This window comes from Dermochelys coriacea, chromosome 1, assembly GCF_009764565.3.
Source record: "Dermochelys coriacea isolate rDerCor1 chromosome 1, rDerCor1.pri.v4, whole genome shotgun sequence".
NCBI classification, from domain to species: Eukaryota; Metazoa; Chordata; order Testudines; family Dermochelyidae; genus Dermochelys; species Dermochelys coriacea.
The window spans coordinates 348,132,975-348,154,232 of NC_050068.2; the positions used below are offsets into that span (position 1 = coordinate 348,132,975).

The 21,258-nt window shown below is 42.1% G+C and overlaps 1 protein-coding gene and 1 long non-coding RNA gene across 6 annotated transcripts in view; one reads left to right on the plus strand and one right to left on the minus strand.

Annotated features, from left to right (window-relative positions):
* Positions 1-21,258, plus strand: part of TASOR2 (transcription activation suppressor family member 2) — a 71,240-nt gene that overhangs the window by 38,089 nt on the left and 11,893 nt on the right. For 3 of the 5 annotated variants that reach the window (XM_038387642.2, XM_043499311.1, XM_038387639.2), the window contains exons 14-19: positions 3,004-3,792; positions 4,812-5,048; positions 6,997-7,909; positions 10,299-10,842; positions 13,948-17,958; positions 19,807-19,932. In XM_038387642.2, coding sequence (XP_038243570.1) covers positions 3,004-3,792; positions 4,812-5,048; positions 6,997-7,909; positions 10,299-10,842; positions 13,948-17,958; positions 19,807-19,932 — 6,620 coding nt within the window. Of the gene's footprint in view, positions 1-3,003; positions 3,793-4,811; positions 5,049-6,996; positions 7,910-10,298; positions 10,843-13,947; positions 17,959-19,806; positions 19,933-21,258 lie in introns of those variants that run through there. The other 2 variants (XM_043499324.1, XM_038387640.2) reach the window with 2 other exon arrangements.
* Positions 1,437-19,908, minus strand: LOC122456963. Its single transcript, XR_006276178.1, has 4 exons — positions 19,778-19,908; positions 3,881-4,089; positions 2,689-3,645; positions 1,437-2,449 (listed from the first exon to the last, which is right to left on the minus strand). It is a non-coding gene; the product is annotated as an uncharacterized LOC122456963 (long non-coding RNA).

Below are 21,258 nucleotides of genomic sequence, written 5' to 3' on the forward strand. Positions count from 1 at the left end.
AAAGCATCCACTTAGTGGGCAGCCGCAGTCAAAACAGCGAACAGAATGTTGGGAATCATTACGAAAGGGATAGAGAATAAGATAGAAAATATCATGTTGCCTCTGTATGAATCCATGGTACGCCCACATCTTGAATACTGCGCGCAGATGTGGTCACCCCATGTCAAAAAAGATAGATTGGAACTGGAAAAGGTGCTGAGAAGGGCAACAAAAATGGTTAGGGGTATGGAATGGTTTCCGTATCAGGAGAGGTTAATAAGACTGGGACATTTTCAGCTTGGAAAAGAGATGACTAAGGGGGGATATGGTTGAGGTCTATAAACTCATAACTGGTGTGGAGAAAGTAAATAAGGAAGTGTTACTTACTCCTTCTCATAACACAAGAACTAGGAGTCACCCCATGAAATTAATAGGCAGCTGGCTTAAAAAAAACAAAACATTCTTCACACAATGCACAGTCAACCTGTGGAATTCTTTGCCAGAGGAGTCGTGAAGGCCAAGACTATAACTGGGTTCAAAAAAGAACTAGATAAGTTCAATGGCTATTAGCCAGGATTGGCAGGGATGGTGTCCCTAGTCTCCCAGAAGCTGGGAATGGGTGACCGAGGATGGATCACTTGATGATTACCTGTTCTGTTCATTCCTTCTGGGGAACCTGGCATTGACCACTGTTGGAAGACAGGATACTGGGCTAAATGGACCTTTGATTTGACCCAGTATGGCCATTCTTATGCCCTTGGAGATTTGAGGATTAAAGGCTTTGAAAATTAACAGTGTCTGTTGTGAGCCTACCTAAGGGTATATCTCAGAGGTGGGCAAACTATGGCCCGCGGGACCCTCCTACCCGGAGCCTGAGCTCCTGGTCTGGAAGGCTAGCCCCCGGCTCCTCCCCCACAGCCTCAGCTCACTGTGCCACTGGTGCAATGCTCTGTTTGTCCTGGTGCTCTGGGCAGCATGGCTGTAGCGCCGCCAGCCACCAGTGCTCCAGGCAGCGTGGTAGAGGGGCAGGAGAGTTTGGGGAGGGTGATCAGGGGCGGGGGTGTGGATAGGGGTCAGGGTGTTCAGAGGGTGGGGAACAGAGGTCCCCAGGGGGCAGTCAGGAAGGAGAGTGGGGTTGGATGGGGCAAAGGGGGGCAGTCAGGGGCAAGGGTTCCAGGGGCAGTCAGGGGACAGGGAGAAGGGGTGCTTGGACGGGACAGGGGTCCCGGGGCATCAGGCAGGAAGGAATAAGAGGAGGGGTTGGATGGGGTGGTGGGGGGCAGTCAGGGGACAGGGAGCGGGGGGGTGGATGGGGGAGGGGGCCATCAGGGAACAGGGAAGGTTGGATGGGGCAGGAGTCCTGGGGGGGCGAGAAGTAGGGGGGTTGGATAGGGGGCAGGGGTCGGGCCACGCCTGGCTGTCTGGGGAAGCACAGCCTCCCCTAACCAGCCCTCCGAACAATTTCAGAAACCCGATGCGGCCCTCAGGCCAAAAAGTTTGCTTGCCCCTGGTATATCTGCACATCATTTGGCAGCAAGCCTCCCATCCCCGCTCAACAGACTTGGGCTTGCAGGCCTGGTGCTAGTGCTTTTAAAATAGCTGTGTAAACAGCACTTGGAAGTTTCAGCTCAAGTTGGAGCTTGGGCTCTGAAGCCCACCTGATGTGAAGAATGTAGGATACGTGTAATATGGTTGCGGTTGCTCAACCCAGTGAACAAATGTGCTGCTGTGTTCTTGAACAAGCAACAGGCTGCAGAGCAGCACTGCTGGGAGCCTTGCTAAGAGTGACATATGTCAATCAAGTCTTGGGCTCACAAGGGCTTGTGTTGCAATTGTGAGATTGCAGTAGGCTAAATAATGAAGCAGGTTGCACAAGTTGGGCATCTGGCGAAACCCAGCAAGCCATGTCTCACATTGGTTATTCATGAAATGGGTGTGGTTGAAAAACATCTGACTCTACCTTCAATTTAATTCCCTCAAATAGCAGGGGCATTTAACAAATGGAGATCCGTACCTTCAGCAAGTTGTCTCTTTCCCTAATGTTGAAGACAATGAGTGGTAAAATTCTGGCCGCATTGAAGTCAATGGTAAAACTCCCATTGGGTGAAATCCTGGCCCCATTAAAGGCAATGTGTCCAGCTGAGACTAGCATTCTGGCATTATTTATTTGTATTACGTTAACACCTCCTGTTTATGCCCTCTTTTCCCTATTCTGCACAACATACTATATGTGTTTTGTTTAGTAGACCTGTAGTTTCCAAGCCAATTACTTTCTCCAGCGGTCAGCATAGTAAAGATGCAAATACTATTGAAAGTAGCATCTAAACAGGGAGATAAACAGCATAGGCCAACCCCAGTTACCTGAATTTTAAGGTATCTTAAATTTTAAATTGGTATGGAACCGAAAATTCATTTATTCAAAACTCTGTTTATCCCAGCATTTCAGATTTCCTTGGAAACATTCAGATAACTGAATTTGATCTAAAAAAGAAAAGGAGTACTTGTGGCACCTTAGAGACTAACAAATTTATTAGAGCATAAGCTTTCGTGAGCTACAGCTCACTTCATCGGATGCATTTGGTGGAAAAAACAGAAGTGAGCTGTAGCTCACGAAAGCTTATGCTCTAATAAATTTGTTAGTCTCTAAGGTGCCACAAGTACTCCTTTTCTTTTTGAGAATACAGACTAACACGGCTGCTACTCTGAAACCTGAATTTGATCTGTGTATGATATGTAATGTTACACTTTTCTCTAAAGCCTCTGTAATAACTTGCACAACAGGGCAAGCTAATGAAAGAGAATTTCTTTCTTGACTCTGAGGGGTCTAGTCTATGTTTGTTATCCACGTGGAACTCTCCTTATCTTTAGCAGGAGTTAAAAGCATCCATCAAAGTGAGGAGAATGTTTCTGGGATAACTTTTTGTGGGTTTTTCAGACCTTTAACATTACTTTAGCATTGATATGTTTGTGTGTCTGCGTGATCATATTATTATATTATTGAAGTACTGTTTTTTTTCCCCCCAGTAAAAAAACAGGAATTGAATTGTGAAAACAAATTCAACGAGATCTCTTTAAAAGTAACCTCTGTTTTGCCGGGCCTTCACTGTGCCATACAGGAAGCTACAACATATTCACCTGAGGCGGGACTCCATTCCAGCATTTTGGTAAAGCAGTACTTCCAGAAATTTGCAAAACTTGATAAAAATTCACTTGCAGCTTCTGGCAAAAATGACAATTTGCTCCTTTTTTGTGATCTATCACCAAATAAGTCTGAAAGTGTTTCTCCTCCTGAAAAATGCCCAAAACAGTCATTTTCCCAACTACAGTCTTATCTTTCTGACCCCAGCAGCTATTCTTTGGAAATGTCCATGGCCTTAGACTGTTTGGCGGGCAGTCCTCAGTCCCTGTGCGGCATTTCTGACAGAACCTGTGAAGCTGACTCTTCTTTCGTTTTGCCACCGGACTCTGTGCCTCCTGATATAGCAGCAGAGATAAGAGTTGAAACTGAAAAACCTAAGAATGTTCCAGAATTGAACCAGTGCCAGGAAGATGCCAAGGCGGAAGTGAACCCAGCAGGTAATCTGAAGATGCAGCAGAATAAGAGGAAATCCAACAGAGCCATTGTGACCAGCACAAAGAAGAAATGGGCCCCTTTGAAAATTCTTTCTGTGGTGGACAGCAACAGAAAAGGGACCAAAAAGAAAAGGATGAATGTTTCTTTTCCTTTTCCCAAAAAACAGGGTCTTGCAACAAATTCTAATGAACCCACACTTAAATTAGCAAATTTGCAGTTTCCACATAAAAGGAAAAGAGGTAAGCACCATATAAACCAACTCGCTCAAAAAAACTCGTCATATATAATCCATGTCTGAAGTTTAAAACTCGATCACAATGGTCTTACCTTGTTTGTGTGCTGATATACTTAAGGAACACCACTCAATTCCTGCCTTGGGTGAGAATGTTAACAATAATAATAAACAGGCTTCCAATATCTTGGGCAGGTAGATCAGTTGCTGAGTCATCACTTGTTGCTAGTTAATTGAAAGACTTCCTTTCATGGTTTTCCTTCTGGCTTCCTTACAGGGGAGTCTCATTATGACCCTGATGACACTCGGTGAAAAAACATGGTGATAAGCTTGCAGCCAAAATGCCTTGGGCATGCAAAGTTGTTGTCGTATATGTCCACACATAACAGTCGTTCCAGACATTTTACAAGTGTTTGTTTGTATCAGTAGCTGCAACATCAGGAGCTGGTCTTTAGTTCAGGTTGGGCTGAATTCGTGCAGTCTACAATGGTTTCTTCTCCATGTGGATTGGAAACTATGAGTATGGCTGCACCTGTTCAACCGACATGCCAAACTCCATCCTGCACTGCACTGCCTTCCATTTGGAAATTACCCAAAAGCTTCTGCTCCTGGCTACAATTCTGAGCAATATGAGACAAGGGCTCAGAAGCCACTTGGGATGCTAAATAAATGCATCTAGGCTTTACATCTAGATGTGCCAAGCAGGAGGAGTACAGTAACTTGTCAAACGAGTTCACACTGATCAAGTGTTGATTCTTGGACAGTGAAAGTGTTGAGAAATAGTGCACTAATAAGCTTGTGTGTTGAAGCTTAAATTTTAATAAGCACTTGCTGGTTACTTTCAATCACATACCCCTCTTTCTAAAATCAAATATTTTAAACCAATTTTCATCAGGACTGTGTTGTCACCAGTGCTTACTTGTCAGCAGTAACTTGTACATTCCCATGTCTATTGAAATTAGTGTTTCTTTTTAAAAAAAAATTTTTTTAACTAACCCCCTTTAAAAAGACCTTTTTTTATCCAAGGTGCTGAGGTACTGTCTGCAGAATTTGTACACAGAACACAATCTGAGCCTACAACTAAAGGAACGTCTTCGCCTGTAGATACTAGTTTGGCTACCAAGAAACCAAGGAAACTTAAGCAACCAGATGCAAAAAATGATCAGACTTCTGAGAAAGTCGCAAAGCAAACAAAAAGTAAGACAATAAAAACCATACCTAAAGGGAGCTGTAAGCCTAAAGCCATACAGCAATTGGAACCTGGTAAGAATGTTGTTCTTTGTGTAACTTTTCATCTAAAATATTAGGGATATCATGAATATCCAATTTGATTTGTAAATAGTTCCAGCCTCTTTGAGACACTTCCTAATCACTCAGATAGCAAGCTTGGAAAATGTGCAGTTCTCTGATCATTCAGACTGCTCTTTTCACATCTCAGAATGGCTCATGCTTTTAAACTGCTTTAAGGCAAATTGTGTAATGTCTTATAAGCCCAATTTATATTTGGCATCTGACCAGGTTTTTAGCTTATTACACTGTAAATCCAGTGCTTTTAAAAATAGTGAAATTGCCACAACTCAAAAGAATAAACTAGAGAAAGTTTCAAAAGCAGCATGGAAAGCCTCTTTATACAGTATGTGCAAATGTTGGCTTGCAAAGACTCTCTGTCTACAACTGAGAACTAGTATTAAAGTGCCAGAATAAACGATGGAACAGGAAAGCCCTTACATTTTTTAAACTCAGCATGTTTTACAACATCCTTCTCTGGATCTCTCTGTCTCCAGTCTTTCTTTCTCTCTGGCCCCTTTGCCAAGTGGAGAGAAGGTTTTGGAGAGTAATCTCACTCCGTAGACTCAAATTATGAATCGTTATTCTTTTACTACAGACCATAAAAAATAAGCAGTGCTGTCTGTGGTGTAAGCAATATACTTCATTCAGCGTTTGTTAGATTAGTACTCGTCTCCTACCTGTGCACTGGCTGTGGCCAAGGTGAGGTGGAGTCTCAAAGTTGAGTACCAAGCCCGTCCAGTGTCTTGTTTATGCCCTCAGAGGGCAAGTCCTGTTTTGGTTTTGTTACACACGTACGTGGATGTGTAATATTTTAGGGAAAGAAACTGGGAGCAGAGTCCCAGCATGTGCCAAAAAAAGGGAAAATTTTTAGAAAGAAGAAGAACACAACTTAAATGCCTTGCTACAGAGCCAGAGTTTAGCCCTCAGGACACTATACAGAGCGTATCTTTTCATGGCTTTGCATGAAGAGTGGGAAGCGATATTTTTGTACTGTTTTTTTATTATGAGTCTAATTAATGTAATGTTATATAATTTTTGTATTGTTTTTATATGCACATGCCCAGAGACATGGTGGTGGGTGCATTTTAAACATTGGATAAATAAATAAATTAAATATTCCTGACGCTCTGGAGTTTTGTGTCACTACCTGACTTCCAGGAGGCACCATAATTGTGCCTGGGTCTGTATAAAGTACACAGTCTTTGAGATGCATGTATCTGTATTCTGCACTTGGAAGAACTAATTATGCACTACTTGGAAGCATAGATTCATAGATACTAAGGTCAGAAGGGACCATTCTGATCATCTAGTCTGACCTCCTGCACAGCGCAAGCCACAGAATCTCACCCACCCACTCCTATGAAAAACCTCACCTATGCATGCATCAGTGGGGTTTGTTTCCTCTTTTTAAAGACTTCAGAAACTATGTGGAGAACTAAAAGCAAACCACTGTTAATGCAAACAATGAAGATTGCAAATTAAAATGAAAAAAGAGAGGAAATGGAGAAGTAAGGTTAAAGAGCAGTTACACTGTATATATGTAGTATTTTTCCTTATTGGCTGTATTGTTTAAATGTATACTTGAATATATTCAGTATGTGCAGTGTGTTCAAGTTACAATGTAAACTCACAGCCTCTCTCTGTACAGCTCCTTGCACAACAAAGTGAATTCTAAAATGCTACTGTAACAATAATAGCAAAATTAACTTTTGTATTTCTTGAACTTTATTTTAAATTTGCAAATTTACCATCTTTTTACTTGCAAACTGGGTATATTTGAGGTGGAAATAATTGAGAAGTAATAAATGCCATGATGCCATTTGGACAGTCACTTTTAAGAGCAGAACTCTACTTTAAGTATTTCTCATGATAGAAATACATGATTCAGTATTTATTATCTGATTTTGTTTTTCTTATGCAGTAAAGAAAGAGATGTTGTCACTGTCATCAAATGACATTCCATCAGAAAGTCAAGGGACAGTCAGTGGTGTAAATGAGACTTACACACACAGTGTTACTGCTCAAGATGTCAACCTGACTCTGAAAGGAAGTAACTGTGAATCGCATGGGTTGAATTTGTTGGCTGATCTAGCTCTGAGCTCTTGCATTCCTCCAGTTGATCATAAAGATAGTAGAGTTGCCTCTCCTTATGACCTGTCAAAAGAGCGACGCTCTCTTCGGAAAAGGAAGCCTTCGCGAATTGCTTCAGATCATGAGTACCACAGGGTGGATAAACATCTAAAGGGAGGATCCTCTTCTAGCCAAACAGAGAATCAGAAACTTTCTTCTCCTGCAAAATCTGATTTAAGAAAAGACTTAGCTGCTTTCCCAAAAGATAAAAGCCCTGTAATTTCCAGCAAGAAGAACTGCACAAGCCCTAATTCTGCCAAAGCCCGGCCATTGCTTTCCAAGGAGGTGCTAGATACTTCAGATGTGAACAAGCATTCTTCTATTGCCTCTGAGCACTCTTATGCCTCACAGATATCAGAACATTCTAAAAAAAACGCCCTCCCAAAAGGAGCACAGGGCCCTGCTGCCTTCCGAAATGGAGCTAAAAGTGCTAAATCGGGTCCTCTAGTTGGGAAAGTTCTGCCTTTCCGGCATCAGCAGAACAATACTCATATGCAGAAGCCATTTGACGATTTGGTGGTAAAACACAGAAGAGGTGCCCTTTCTTCCAGGTTGAAGGAAGACTTCTCCAAGTCTCACACAGTGAAGAGCTGTGATGGATCTGTTAAGGTGACATGTCAATGGGAAGCTGAATACCTCTTCAATTTAGATAGCAAATACACCAACAATTCTTTAGAGAAAACTGTAATTCGTGCTCTGCATGGGTAAGTGGCTCAGTGGTGGGTAAATTATAGATATTTCTTGCCCTGTCTTCTCTACAGTACTTCTGGAGCACTGTTGAAAAGGGGTTTCTTTGGCTTGGTCTATGCTACAGAGGTAGGTTGACAAAAGGCAGCTTATGTCGACCTAACTATGTCAGTGTCTATGCTACAGCCTTGCTCCTGCCAATGTAAGGGCCCTGCTACACCAACATTATAACTAGGGCTGTCAACTAATTGCAGTTAACTCACGCGATCAACTCAAAAATATTAATCGCGATTTAAAAAATTAATCACGATTAATCGCAGTTTTAATTGCACTGTTAAACAATAGAATATCAATTGAAATTTATTAACTGTTTTTGGATGTTTTTTATATATTCTAATATTGATTTAAATTACAACGCAGAATACAAATTGTACAGTGCTCACTTTATATTATTATTTTTATTATGAATATTTGCACTGTAAAAATGATAAACAAAAGAAATAGTATTTTCAGTTCACCTCATACATGTACCATAATGCAATCTCTTTATCGTGAAAGTGCAACTTACAAATGTAGATTTTTTTTTTTTTGCAACATAACTGCACTCAAAAACAAAACAATGTAAAACTTTAGAGCCTACAAGTCCACTCAGTCCTACTTCTTCTTCAGCCTATTGCTAAGACAAGCAAGTTTGTTTACATTTTTGGGATATAATGCTGCCCGCTGCTTATTTACAATGTTACCTGAAAGTGAGAACAGGTGTTCGCATGGCACTTTTGTAGCTGGCATTGCAAGGTATTTAGGTGCCAGATATGCTAAACATTCGTATGCCCCTTCATGCTTCGGCTACCATTCCAGGCGACATGCTTCCATACTGATGACACTCATTAAAAAAAATAATGTGTTAATTAAATTTTGACAGAACTCCTTGTGGGAGAATAGTATGTCTCCTGCTTTGTTTTACCCGCTTTCTGACATGTATTTCTGTCTTGGATGATGACCCAGCACATGTTGTTCATTTTAAGAACACTTGCACTGCAGATTTCACAAAACGCAAAGAAGGTACCAATACGAGATTTCTAAAGAGAGCTACAGCACTGAACCCAAGGTTTAAGAACATGACGTGCCTTCCAAAATCTGAGAGAGACAAGGTGTGGAGCATGCTTTCAGAAGTCTTAAAAGAGCAACACTCGGATGCAGAAACTACAGAACCTGAACCATCAAAAAAGAAAATCAACCTTCTGCTGGTGGCATCTGACTCAGATGATGAAAATGAACATGCATTGGTCTGCACTGCTTTTGGATTGAGCAGAACCCCTCATAAGCCTGGAAGCATGTCCTCTGGAAAGGTGGTTGAAGATGAAGGGACATCTTTAGCGCATCTGGCATGTAAATATCTTGCAACGCCGGCTACAACAGTGCCATGAGAACACCTGTTCTCACTTTCAGGTGACATTGTAAACAAGAAGCAGGGAGTATTATCTCCTGCAAATGTAAACAAACTTGCTTGTGTGAATGACTGGCTGAACAAGAAGTAGGACTGAGTGGATTTGTAGGCTCTAAAGTTTTACATTGTTTCATTTTTGAATGCAGTTTTTTCTGTACATAATTCTACATTTGTAAGTTCAACTTTCATGATAAAGAGATTGCACTACAGTACTTGTATGAGGTGAATTGAAAAATACTTTTTTATTTTTTACAGCACAAATATTGGTAATAAAAAATAAAGTGAGCACTGTACACTTTGTATTCTGTGTTATAATTGAAAACAATATATTTGAAAATGTAGAAAACATCCAAAATATTTAATTAAATGGTATTCTATTATTGTTGAACAGTGCGATTAATCACGATTAAGTTTTTTAATTGCTTGACAGCCCTAATAATAACTCCACCTCTACGAGAGGCGTTGGGCTTATGTCAGTGTAGTTAGGGTGAGGCAGTGTCGTGTAGACGCTGCGTTCCTTACATTGGCTGCTGGCTGTCTTGTAAATTTCATGGTTCTGATGGGGCTGTGAAATTGTCAAGAAAGCCAGTTGCCCTGGGGGGCTGCTAGTAGGTCTCCGCTCCAAGCCAGGCTGCTACCCAGGCTCCTGGCTTGGGCTGCCACCCGGGCTCCGAACAGGGAGCACGGCAGCCGACCAGACTCTGGGCAGATTCCCCCCTGCTCCCAGCTGATGTCCCCATCCAGTGAATTGAAAATCCGAAACTGTAGCCACTGATTTATGGCTACAAATTCCACCCTTTTTCAGACAAGGAAAAAACAAAGCAAACAACCGCCTAGTTTATAATTTAGACCTCTGCTAAGAGCTCCCTGCATTTGAGACTTCTGAATCCATTGAGCTGATGTGAATTAGTTTTGCACAACCAGCTAGAGAAATTAAGTTTATTTGTTTTTCCCTCCAGGCCCTGGGACCCTGGTATGCCCGATGATGTGGAAGAAATGAAACTTATACTTCACATGTGGGTAGCTCTGTTTTATAGCAAACCAAACAAATTCCTAAGCAGTACAAGGAAGGTGGTAGAACACAGTAACCCTGAAAAATATGTATCCATAAACAGTAGTCTGGATGCTTTTGAATTAAGTGATGACTGTGAAGGAGCTTTTGATCTAGAAAAGTGCCCTGCAGATTCTCAATCTGAGGCCAATCAGACTTCCAGCACTACTCTGGATCCTTTTGAATTAAGTGATGACTGTGAAGGAGCTTTCGGCTTGGAAAAATGTCCTGCAGATTCTCAGTCTGAGGTCAATCAAGTTTCCAGCAGTATCCATAGCACAGTGTCATATTCCTCTGAGCAATTGCTTTTTTGTGATGAACCGTCATCCACGGGTTGTATAAAGACCTTTTCAAACAATGACTGCAGTGATCCCAGCAGCCCGCCTTTGAAAGATGGACCACAAGAGGTGATTATTGATGGATGCGTAGATATTGTCCATGCATTCAATAAGGTAAGATCATGGATTTCAGTCGCTATAGTTATGTAAGAAATACAACACAGGGAAAACATAGGGAGTGTTTGTAACAAACACCTGCCTCGAAGACCCATACTAAGTAATGTAAAAAGGGGGCACAAGAGGGCCTTGTTTCCCACTCGAGTGACGCTTGTTCCTTCTGCTGGGTTCATAACTATCAATGTGCATGGGAGCTGGAAGGAGTTGTATCCATTCCTGTTAGGGGTATGTTGCCACAACAGTGACTCTTTTGATGGTGAAGAAGGTAACAGAATGGGGAGGAATGTGAGGAGTCCTGAAGGCTCTGACCAAACCTGCTTACAGGCAGGGTAGCAGCAAGGACGGGAGCTGCAGGCTGGATGCTGGGGCTTTCCTCAGAGAGCATGGCTGATAGGAGCCTGCACCCTACCTCTCCCTGCATTCTCCAGCATTCAAGGCCCAGCCCTTCCCAGCGCTTCGTGCAGTCCCCCCAGCAGGGTGCAGCCTGGAGAGTGCAAGGAGAGGTACTCTGGTATCCAGGCTGCACCCTCCACCTTTCCCCTTACTGCTTCCCCTCCCAGCCTGCAGCCCTGCCCAGCGTCCCTTACCTCCAGTGTGGTCCCTGCGTGCCAGCTGGTTTGCCAGGTTGCAGCCCACAAGGAAGTGCTGTGATAGGCTGAGCACCAGCTGCAGGCAGGTTTGCGATGGGGGGGGTGGGGAGGCATGACCAGGGCAGGCACGTCCCAGCACTTCCTTCCCTGGCTGCAGCTGCACAAGCCTGCCTGCAGTGGGGCCATTCTTAAGCTATTTTTTTTTTTTAATTTTATAAGCAGCATACAGGTGCTAATATCCAAACTCCCTTATCATTGATGTTCATGGAAGGGCATGGTTCCCAGCAATATGTTGCCATTAATCAGAAGCTGCTAATACCAGGATTCTATTAAGTGGAATCCGCTGGACTTAGAGAGCACCTGACAGACAGCTGAGTTCCATGTTCAGGCTTCAGTTTCTCTTAGAGCATCTCCTGACATTACAGACACCTAGGCAGAGGCTGGGAGCGTGTTCGTCCCTATTTTCATTGCTTAGACCCTAATAAAGTTGCTATTGCACACGAAGCACTATGGACCCTGATGAACTCATGCCCTGGCTGACAAATGAGGAAGGAACTGATTGGCAGAAGGGCTGTTGGTGATGTTTTTGTACCCTTTTAAGTCTATAGATGCTGATTTCAAGATCATAAACGATCCTTTTAAAAAAAATAAAAAGCTTTACAGTGCCTCTTTAAGCTGATCAGCGTTTCAGTCATTCATTCATTGCTGAAACAAAACGGTGAGTGGCTTGAGACTTTCCTACTTGAGAGGCACCCTATCTCCCCCTGGGATACGGCCACATTCTGCTCAGCCAAGGGGTTTGAAATGGAGTCCCCTTCTGTTTATAAGTACTCTGGCCAGACATTCTCCATTCATGAAGGTCCTTTGTGTTTGGAATTCACTCACCCTCAGTCCAAAATAGCCAGAATTTGTTGGCCTTTATGACCCACCGCAAAGGCTGTCTGTTTGCAGGGGTATTTTGGGCTGGGGAGTGGGGGTGGGGAGGGTGGTTTAACTATTGAGGTTGGGATAGCTTGTTATGTTTGGGGTTTTTTTTTCTCTATAGGGTGTGTGTCATGGGGTATGGCTGCCCTATAATGTCCCCTACTGGCCGAGCATGGCACTCCCTGCCTCAGTTTCCTTCCCCAGGGTTGGTATCCTCGGTCTTCCAGACACCAGTCTGTGCTGGAGATATGGTTTAGCCCTCTGGGCAAGTCACTAATAACCGTAACCTGTTCCATGGTAACAAAGGTCCAAACAAACCAAAGGATTCTTATGCCTTCCAGGGCTTCTCTTCAGCCCACCCTCTGGGCCCTTTCCCAACCTGTTTCTGGGCTACCTTTTGATAGTCTTTTCAGCTTTGGGATAGAGCACTCAGCCCCTAGACTGGGTCTCCTGGAGCATCTTGAACAAATTGCGAGACTATAGAGTGGGGTCCCCTTTTGCATTTTAAAGGATGTACCAAAGGTTTTTAATATACGTTTAGTATTGTACTGTAAATTTAGAAGTATTTTGGGAGAAACCCAAGGGCTTGTCTACATCGTGGGATAATGTGTTCTATGAGGGTGTGATTTCTACAGCTCACGAACATCTTGCACGGTAATTGGTCCATACAATGTGTAGACCCTGCTGAGTCTACATAATATTACTTTTGTCCACTTGGGCTTGTTTACATGGTAAGGCAATAGGCTCTCCAGGGGAATGATTTCTAAAGCACACTAACACGTTGCATATTAACTGGTCCATGTAGACCCTGCTGGTATGCTTTGAAACAGTACTGCATTAAAGCGCACCAGCAGGCTCTACCCAGACCAATTAACGTACACACATTAATGTGCTTTAGAAATCACTCATTACCCATTAGCCCATTACCCCACCAGGTGAACAAGCCCCATGTGGACAAAAGTCAGAGCTTTTACAGCCAAATTCAGCCCTCAGATTAGTGTGAACAGTGTCTGTTGATTTCACTATTTCTTGTACTACAATAGCACCCAGCGGCCATAATTGGGATCATTGGGAACCCATTATGCTAGGTGTTGTACAAATGTAAGAGGCAGTTCCAGGTTCCAAAGAACTTACAATCTAATTCAAGACAAGCCGCAATAAGCGAGAGTAAAGTTGGAAAGCATGAGGTTTGATTAGCTATGTGCATCATGAGATGATTTCAAGGCAGTTTTAAAAAAATAAATATTAAGATACAAATAAACGAAATAGAAAATCAGGAATTCCTATTTGCCAACCCCCTAGCTGTTGTTAGCTGCCAATACCCTATAAGTATCACAGAAGAAGCAGATCTTGAAGAGGAATTGGAAGGATCGGGGATGTGAATGGGCTCACTTGTCTATTTTGAGGACAGAATTTGGCAGTAAAATATTCAGGGTGTGAATTGAAATTCATTTCTCTAGGGTTTTTAAAAAAAGATTGTCTTATGAAAGCTTGAGGAGTTAAAAAGATACATTCTCCAGTTGCAGAGATCTTTCTCTTCCTACATTTGTCTTTCTCTGTAGTTAAATTTCAAACTTTGAAATTTCAGGTTGATGAAGAGAAGAGTGAAAGAGAGGAATTACTGGACCCTGTAATTTCTATCAGTAGCTCTACCTGCAACCCTTCTGGTAAACCCAGCAATATAAGGATAAGACCTGAAGAATTTTCCACTGATGACTCAGATGAAGCACATCAAGCCCTTGATTTAAGTAAAGTTTCACAGAGTGACTCTGCATTTTCGCAGACTGAATTTCCAGAGAAGCAGGAAAATGAACAGCCAGCGATTATTAGTGATGATACTGTCATTTCTGAGGAAAGAAAGACACTGGACAACATCACTCTCTCTGCAGAGGACAAAGACAATTGCCAGGCTGGTGGTGATGGATCACTACGTCTCTGTGAAGCAATAGAGTTAGAAGTGAATATGAAGAGCACAAAACATGATAGCCCATGTGGAAAAGGGAGAGAACCGTATGATCCATTAGAAAACCAGGGAGAAGAGGAGGAGGAGGAGGAGGAGGAAGATTTTGACTATGAAAGTATAAATGTAGAACCAATTGATTTAGCACTTTCTGAAAGTAATGATGCTGATCTGGAACATGAAGATATGGACCAGGATCCAATCAATGTAGTACTTCCTAAGGAAATTTGCATACCTGAAGAGAGCAAAGCAATCAGTCCAGTTGACTTGGAAGAACCCTTTGATAATGTATTAACTCTAACATTATCACCTTGTGCAAGTCCTGTCCGGGAAGTACCTTCTGATGAAATAACACAATCTGAAGATGCACTTCCTGAGAACCAAGAAATCACTGTCCAACCAGCCGAAGAAATTAATGCTGCACATATGGAACATGAAGATATGGACCAGGATCCAATCAATGTAGTACTTCCTAAGGAAATTTGCATACCAGAAGAGAGCAAAGCAATCAGTCCAGTTGACTTGGAAGAACCCTTTGATAGTGTATTAACTCTAACATTATCACCTGGTGCAAGTCCTGTCCAGGACGTACCTTTTGATGAAATAACACAATCTGAAGATGCACTTCCTGAGAACCAAGAAATCACTGTCCAACCAGCCGAAGAAATTAATGCTGCACATATGGAACATGAAGATATGGACCAGGATCCAATCAATGTAGTACTTCCTAAGGAAATTTGCATACCTGAAGAGAGCAAAGCAATCAGTCCAGTTGACTTGGAAGAACCCTTTGATAGTGTATTAACTCTAACATTATCACCTGGTGCAAGTCCTGTCCAGGACGTACCTTTTGATGAAATAACACAATCTGAAGATGCACTTCCTGAGAACCAAGAAATCACTGTCCAACCAGCTGAAGAAATTAAGTCATCCGCACAAAGTGATTCAGTAGAGGACAGCTGCATTTCTCAGGAAGACAGCGGAACTGGTTCTGTCGATTACACTTCTCTGAGTATTAAAGAATCAAATCAAGTACAAAGCAATACAGCAACTCAAGGAGAGCAAAGGAGCCCTTCTACTGACACAACAGAGCTGCTGAACAAATCTTCAGAAGCAAGTGAAAGCCCATGCCTAATATTTGAAAATACACACTTGGAAGCTGACTCTGAAGCCAAGAAAAGCTGTGACAAATATAAGAATACTGGAGTCTGTTCTGTTACTAAAAAGTCACTATGTAATGATGAATTAAACCAGGTAACTATGGTTATTACACATGGAGAACATGAGACCTCTCTTTGCAAATTGGTAGAATCAGCTTGCATCTTATCAGTGGATAATGAAAAATCTTTTGCTAAAGAACATTTGGACTTGAAAAAAATTAATTTTGTAAACCATCAGTATACGCACAGTCTTATTTTGAGTGAGGAAGAGACAAGTCCAACTGACAAGCCCACTCACACTGACCCAGAATTGATGATTGGCACTCCTTTTCAGCAGTATAGCAGCCATATTAGCAGAGAGACTGAACTCCATGAAAGTATATTAGAGCTAAGTGAGCATGATCCAGTGCTTTGCAAAAATATGAATTCTGACCACACTGATCAAATAGGTGTTACGGAAATGTGCTCCATCTCTGAGAGTCGAACACCTTTGCCTTCTGGGAATGACTCCTCAAGTTCTTGTTATACAGAACGACCAAAGAAAGAGAAATTTCTCGAACATGAAATGCCTGTAGTTAAAATAGCAGACTTACTGGGGAGTGAGGAAGAGATTTCTCCAGCTGACAAGCCTACTTGTACTAACCCAGAATTGTTGACTGGTGTTGCTTTTCAGCAGCATAGTATCCCCATCAGCAGAGAGACAGTTCTGCACACTAGTTTATTAAAGCAAAGTGAGAAGAATCCAGTATTTTCCAAAAGTATGAATTCTGACCACACTGATCAAATAGATGTGATGGAGATGTCTTCCACAGCAGAAGAAGTTTTCTCAGGTTCCTGTTACACAGAATGTGCAAAAAAAGACATGTTTTTTGAACGTAAAATCCCTGTCGGCAAAATAGCAGACTTACTAGAGAATGATGACAAAGAAGAACCCACATCACGAGAGGAATTTGATCTAGGAAGGACTAGCCCTGCTGCGAGCACTGCATCTATTTTAGAAGAGGAAGAGGAGGAACAGTTCTTAGAAGCGTGTGACCAGAGCTCTGTTTGTGAAATAACAGAACTGCAGAGTGATTGTATGATGGAAGAATCTAATATGTTTGCTGATTTACATCAAACCGACTTAGATGTCACTAGGGAAGAAACCCCTGTTTCCTCTGTTCAAATGCCTACAACGTTATATGCGCACACAGACTCTAGAGAGACTCTAGAAGTGAGTGATACTGAGGATATTTTGGAGAAACGTTTGGCCAACCAAGGTACAAAATTCTCTAACAAAGATAGAGGTGTGCATTTGACCTTTGAAAGTTTATCGTATGAGTCTTTTTCTGGAGACTCTGACCAGGAGTACTTTGGAGGTACTGTACATCGCACAGCTAAATTTAGGGGTTCTTGTGGCACAAGACCCATTGGTACTATCTGCGCAACAACCGTTACAAGGACTAATTACGATTGTTCATGTATAAGCTCAGCGAATGAAAATTGGAAGAGGGATGACTGGGACTCCTTGGAAGCAGGCAAAAGATTTTCAGTTGATGAGTCAGGCTGGCCTGTTGGGTTTAGGGAAGATGATAGCTATGTGCCCCCTTTTGTCAATATTAAAGATGATCAGGGCACTGTGAGGGATTATTCAAACTTTATTGTTACCAAAAAACACAAAGACAAAACTTTACAATCTTCAAAGAGACATGACCATTTTGTGGAACGATCTGACTTAATAAGCTCGTTGACTAGGACCTGGAAGGTTATTGATGATCTTACCCAGAACACTTTAGATATGGAATGTCTGCGTTTCAGTTATAAGCTAAAACAAGTAATAAAGAGCCAGAAATCACAACTTTCTACCTCCAATTGTGTCTTTCCAAAAGAGTTTTCTGCCCAGGTAATGGCTGAGACTTTGCCCCTGAGAGAGGCTCCTGAAGCCCCTAGTCTAAATTTACCATCCAGGAGTAGGAGCCCCCTTCTGGTAACAGTTGTGCGTTCAGATACAAGGCAGCGTAGTTCAAGTTGGCACCCGAGAAATGATATTTACACAGATTTTGCTGAACCACCTCTCTTTGTTCCATGGCAGGATAAATTTAGCAGTGAAAGAAATGCGGCAAAAGTCAAAAGCCAGGGCTGTGACTATGGTATTCCTTTACATCTCAGCAAATTAAAATATGATGATAAACTAAAAGAATCCCGGGGGGATATTTCGGTCATTCTAAATGAATATGCTGAGTTCAACAGGGTGATCTTGAACAATATACATGCGGGTAACAAAGGAAGAGATCAGAGCACTACCTCAGAAGAGTGTGCAGGCAAAAGGAAAAAATGCACACATTTCCCCAAAAGAACAGCCTCCTATGAGAACATGATTAGTGACTTATGCAACACTCTACACTACAGACTGAAAAGTGTTGTTAAAGAGGCTTGCAAAAATGCTTGTATGTTCTACCTAGTTGAAACAGAAGATGACCCTTTCTTTGTGAGAATGAAGGTAATGTGGCAATTTCTAAATCTTCCTAGTAAATTTAAAATTGTGAGTGAACTTAGTGCTTCTTATAATGTTGAACTGGTACCAGTGGCTTGAGTCAGGTATGGCTCTGGGGGGTCTCTTCCTCACACGATTTGGCCAGTGCTTCTTAATGCTGACCTGCAGTATCTTCCTGCTGTGTTGGTCTTAGGGGATTTCAGTCCTGATCAGTAACACCCTCTGCTTCTTCATCTTGGCTCTCTGGAGCCATAATTCAACCCAAATTATGCCAAAGTGTGTGATAGTTTAGTGATACATAAACAGAGGGAACTAGGATCAGCGATCACTGATTAATTTTCACTTGTGATCAAAGAAAAGAGGTGGACTTCAGGCATTAAAGACTAATCCAGCACCTCAGATTTTTGTCTGTTCATAATAGCAAAGAAAATTCACAAACCATGCAAAACCATGTGCCAGATGACTATGGTTTGCATTTGCCAGGCCTGTATCATGGCCGTAGTTTGTGTATGCTTCATAATTTTCATAATTTGTAGTTGACAAGTGTCTTACAAGCAGGCAGACAGGAAGCCAAACATTGTGTTTCAGTGCTCCTGAAACAAAAGATTTCTTGAAAACCCTTCCCGTGAAAATTTTTGGCCTTTTGTCCCAGTGTGGGACAAAAGAAAAATTTCACACACGCAACATTTTATGCAGGAAGGTATATCTGTTTTCCGGCCAACTCTAGTAGACACAGCCTTAGTCTGATAGAACTCCAGCCTGACTTCCAGGGCATGGTGGAAAGCCCATCTGCTTATTCATGCTTTTCTATGTAGTTGATTGACTGGGTGCGTTTTGGTTTTTTTTTTAACCTCAGCAACTTAATTCTGTGGTGGAGTTTGTCTGCAAAGGGAACTTTAAAAAATGTAAAATTAAATGAGCTAGCACGCTGTCTCAATACTGGGTCATCTACTCTCTGCATTCTGGCTGCAGTGGACTTCCCCGAGAGCACATGTAATACATAGATCGAGATGTTTATCTAACCAAGAGTATATTAGAGTACGAAAATAGATTTTGCTGTGCTGATGAGTTGAGATGAGAGAGGCTGGCCATTCTGAATCTCTCCTCACTGCAAACAGGTTGGCACAGGGAGAGTCCACTTCAAAATGCTTGCCATTTTTTCTTCTTATTTCTTTTCCCGTGTGGTGGTTGAGTAAGTGGTCAATTTATTTTTAAAGTTTTGTGTTGATATTTAGAGTAAGTTGAATTTTCAGATAATTAAATTATTTTAGAAACAAAATAATCAATAACAGAAATACACCTTTGGCCAGTGGTTCTCAGACTTTTGTACTGGTGACCTCTTTCACATAGCAAGCTTCTGAGTGTGACCCCCCCCTTATAAATTAAAAACACTTTTTTATACATATATTTAACACCATTATAAATGCTGAGTGCAAAGCGGGGTTTGGGGTGGAGGCAGACAGTTCGCGACACCCATATAATAACCTTGCGACTCCCTGAAGGGGTCCCAACCCCCAGTTTGAGAACCCCTGCCTTAGGCATATTGATAAAATAGCTTACTCTTTCCAGTCCTGACTGGTACTCTCATCAAACAATCCTGAACTATATAAGATCAAACTTTTATATAAATTTGTTTGCAGAATTGGGGAGAAAACCCATCTAAACAAGACAAGATTTATTTTTCATGTTGGGCTTTAGCATAACCAGGGTCTGAATGTCCAGGTTATTTGCAGATAAATCATAGCTTTCATACTCAACTGGAAATCATATTAAATGGCCTGTTTTTGGTAAGGTGTAAAAATGTTGGCCAGACAAACATTCTTACTTTGTTGCAATGATTTATTTGTGTTTCAGAGCTTATTGAAGAAAGGTGGCCACACAGAAATCGAACCTCTGAATTTCTGTAAAACACAACACCTGGAGACAGACAGACTGATTGTCATTATTAGAAATGAGGACATATCTTTGCATATTCATAAAGTAGGTTCAGAAGTGTCAAAACTGGAAACACCCTTTCTAAATATGAGTCCATTTTTAAACAGGTTTCTAATTTTGCACCTGTCCAGAGTTTTATCTTTAATTGCTCACGTCTGCATACCTATTGGTGATGTCCTAAAGATGTCGCAGTTTAAAGCTAACCTAATACTTACGCAGGATCCATGGCTAAGGAGTTGTAAAAACCACAAGAACAGAGGGCCCATTTCTTTCACTGCTGTTGCTCCACTTCAGATCACAAAATAGCTAGCGACCTCAGAAGGCAGTACAAACCAGGCAAGGCACCAGTCTGGGTTGTCTGGTTTAGCTTTTCCAAGTCTGCACAGTAAACTAGTTTGAGCCAGGATTAGAATGCAGGAATTTCTGGCTCGTAGGCCCCTGTTGAGATCCCCATCAGCATTCCAGCAGCACCAATCACTGCAGTGTCTAAGTGCTGTACACAAGGTATAAAACCCAGGTGAGGCTTTCATTGAACTAACTTGGCACTGAATAGATACAGGAATTGCCACTTTCTGAAATCATGCTATAATTATACTATGGCAGAGTGTCATTTAGAATAATTCTCTGGAGCCTGTGTGGTAATTGTAAATCCTGCATTTCTTCCGTTTTACCTGTTAGCCTATCCCAGTAGTTGCTAATTCTAAGATGTGACCAGAGACTATTTATCAAAGTACCCCTTTCTGTCCCCAGCTCCAACTTTTCTCTGTCTTTTTTAACTTGCATGTTTTAAGACGTACTAGAGTTCACTGTACCCTGTCACCCAGTTTTGATTTCTCTACCTGGTCTCATGTCTACACTACACACTAAGTCCAGGTCTCTGGACTCACTGTTCTCAAGCCCATGCTTATGCCGCCACACTGCACTGTAAACCTGGGTTTAAAATGGCTGGACCCGGGTCTCACGGCCAAGCTAACGTATTCATACTGCACTATGCAGACTTTCTGACTTAGATCTGTGGCTTGGACTGCGTCTACTCGGCAAGACAATATAACTTGGACCTGAGTCGCAGCAAGACTTGGGCTCTGACACATCCCCTAAGCAGGGTCCTTGGACCTCGGTTCTGAGTGCTTGCTGACCTGAGTCAGACAGCTTTGTGTCTTGTCTGTGGACAGATGGAGGTCTTGGGCTCAAGTCAGACCCTGGGCTGAGCATGCAGTGTAGATGTACCCATAGTCCTTGAATTGCTGGCAGTGTACTGGGAGCAGTGTGATGTGTTCAGCCCCGTGGCTCGGCGTGAGAGAGAAGTACCTCATAGCCTCACAGCAATCACTACTGGATTCATAAAGAGAGGGCTGAGAGACTCCTGCAGAG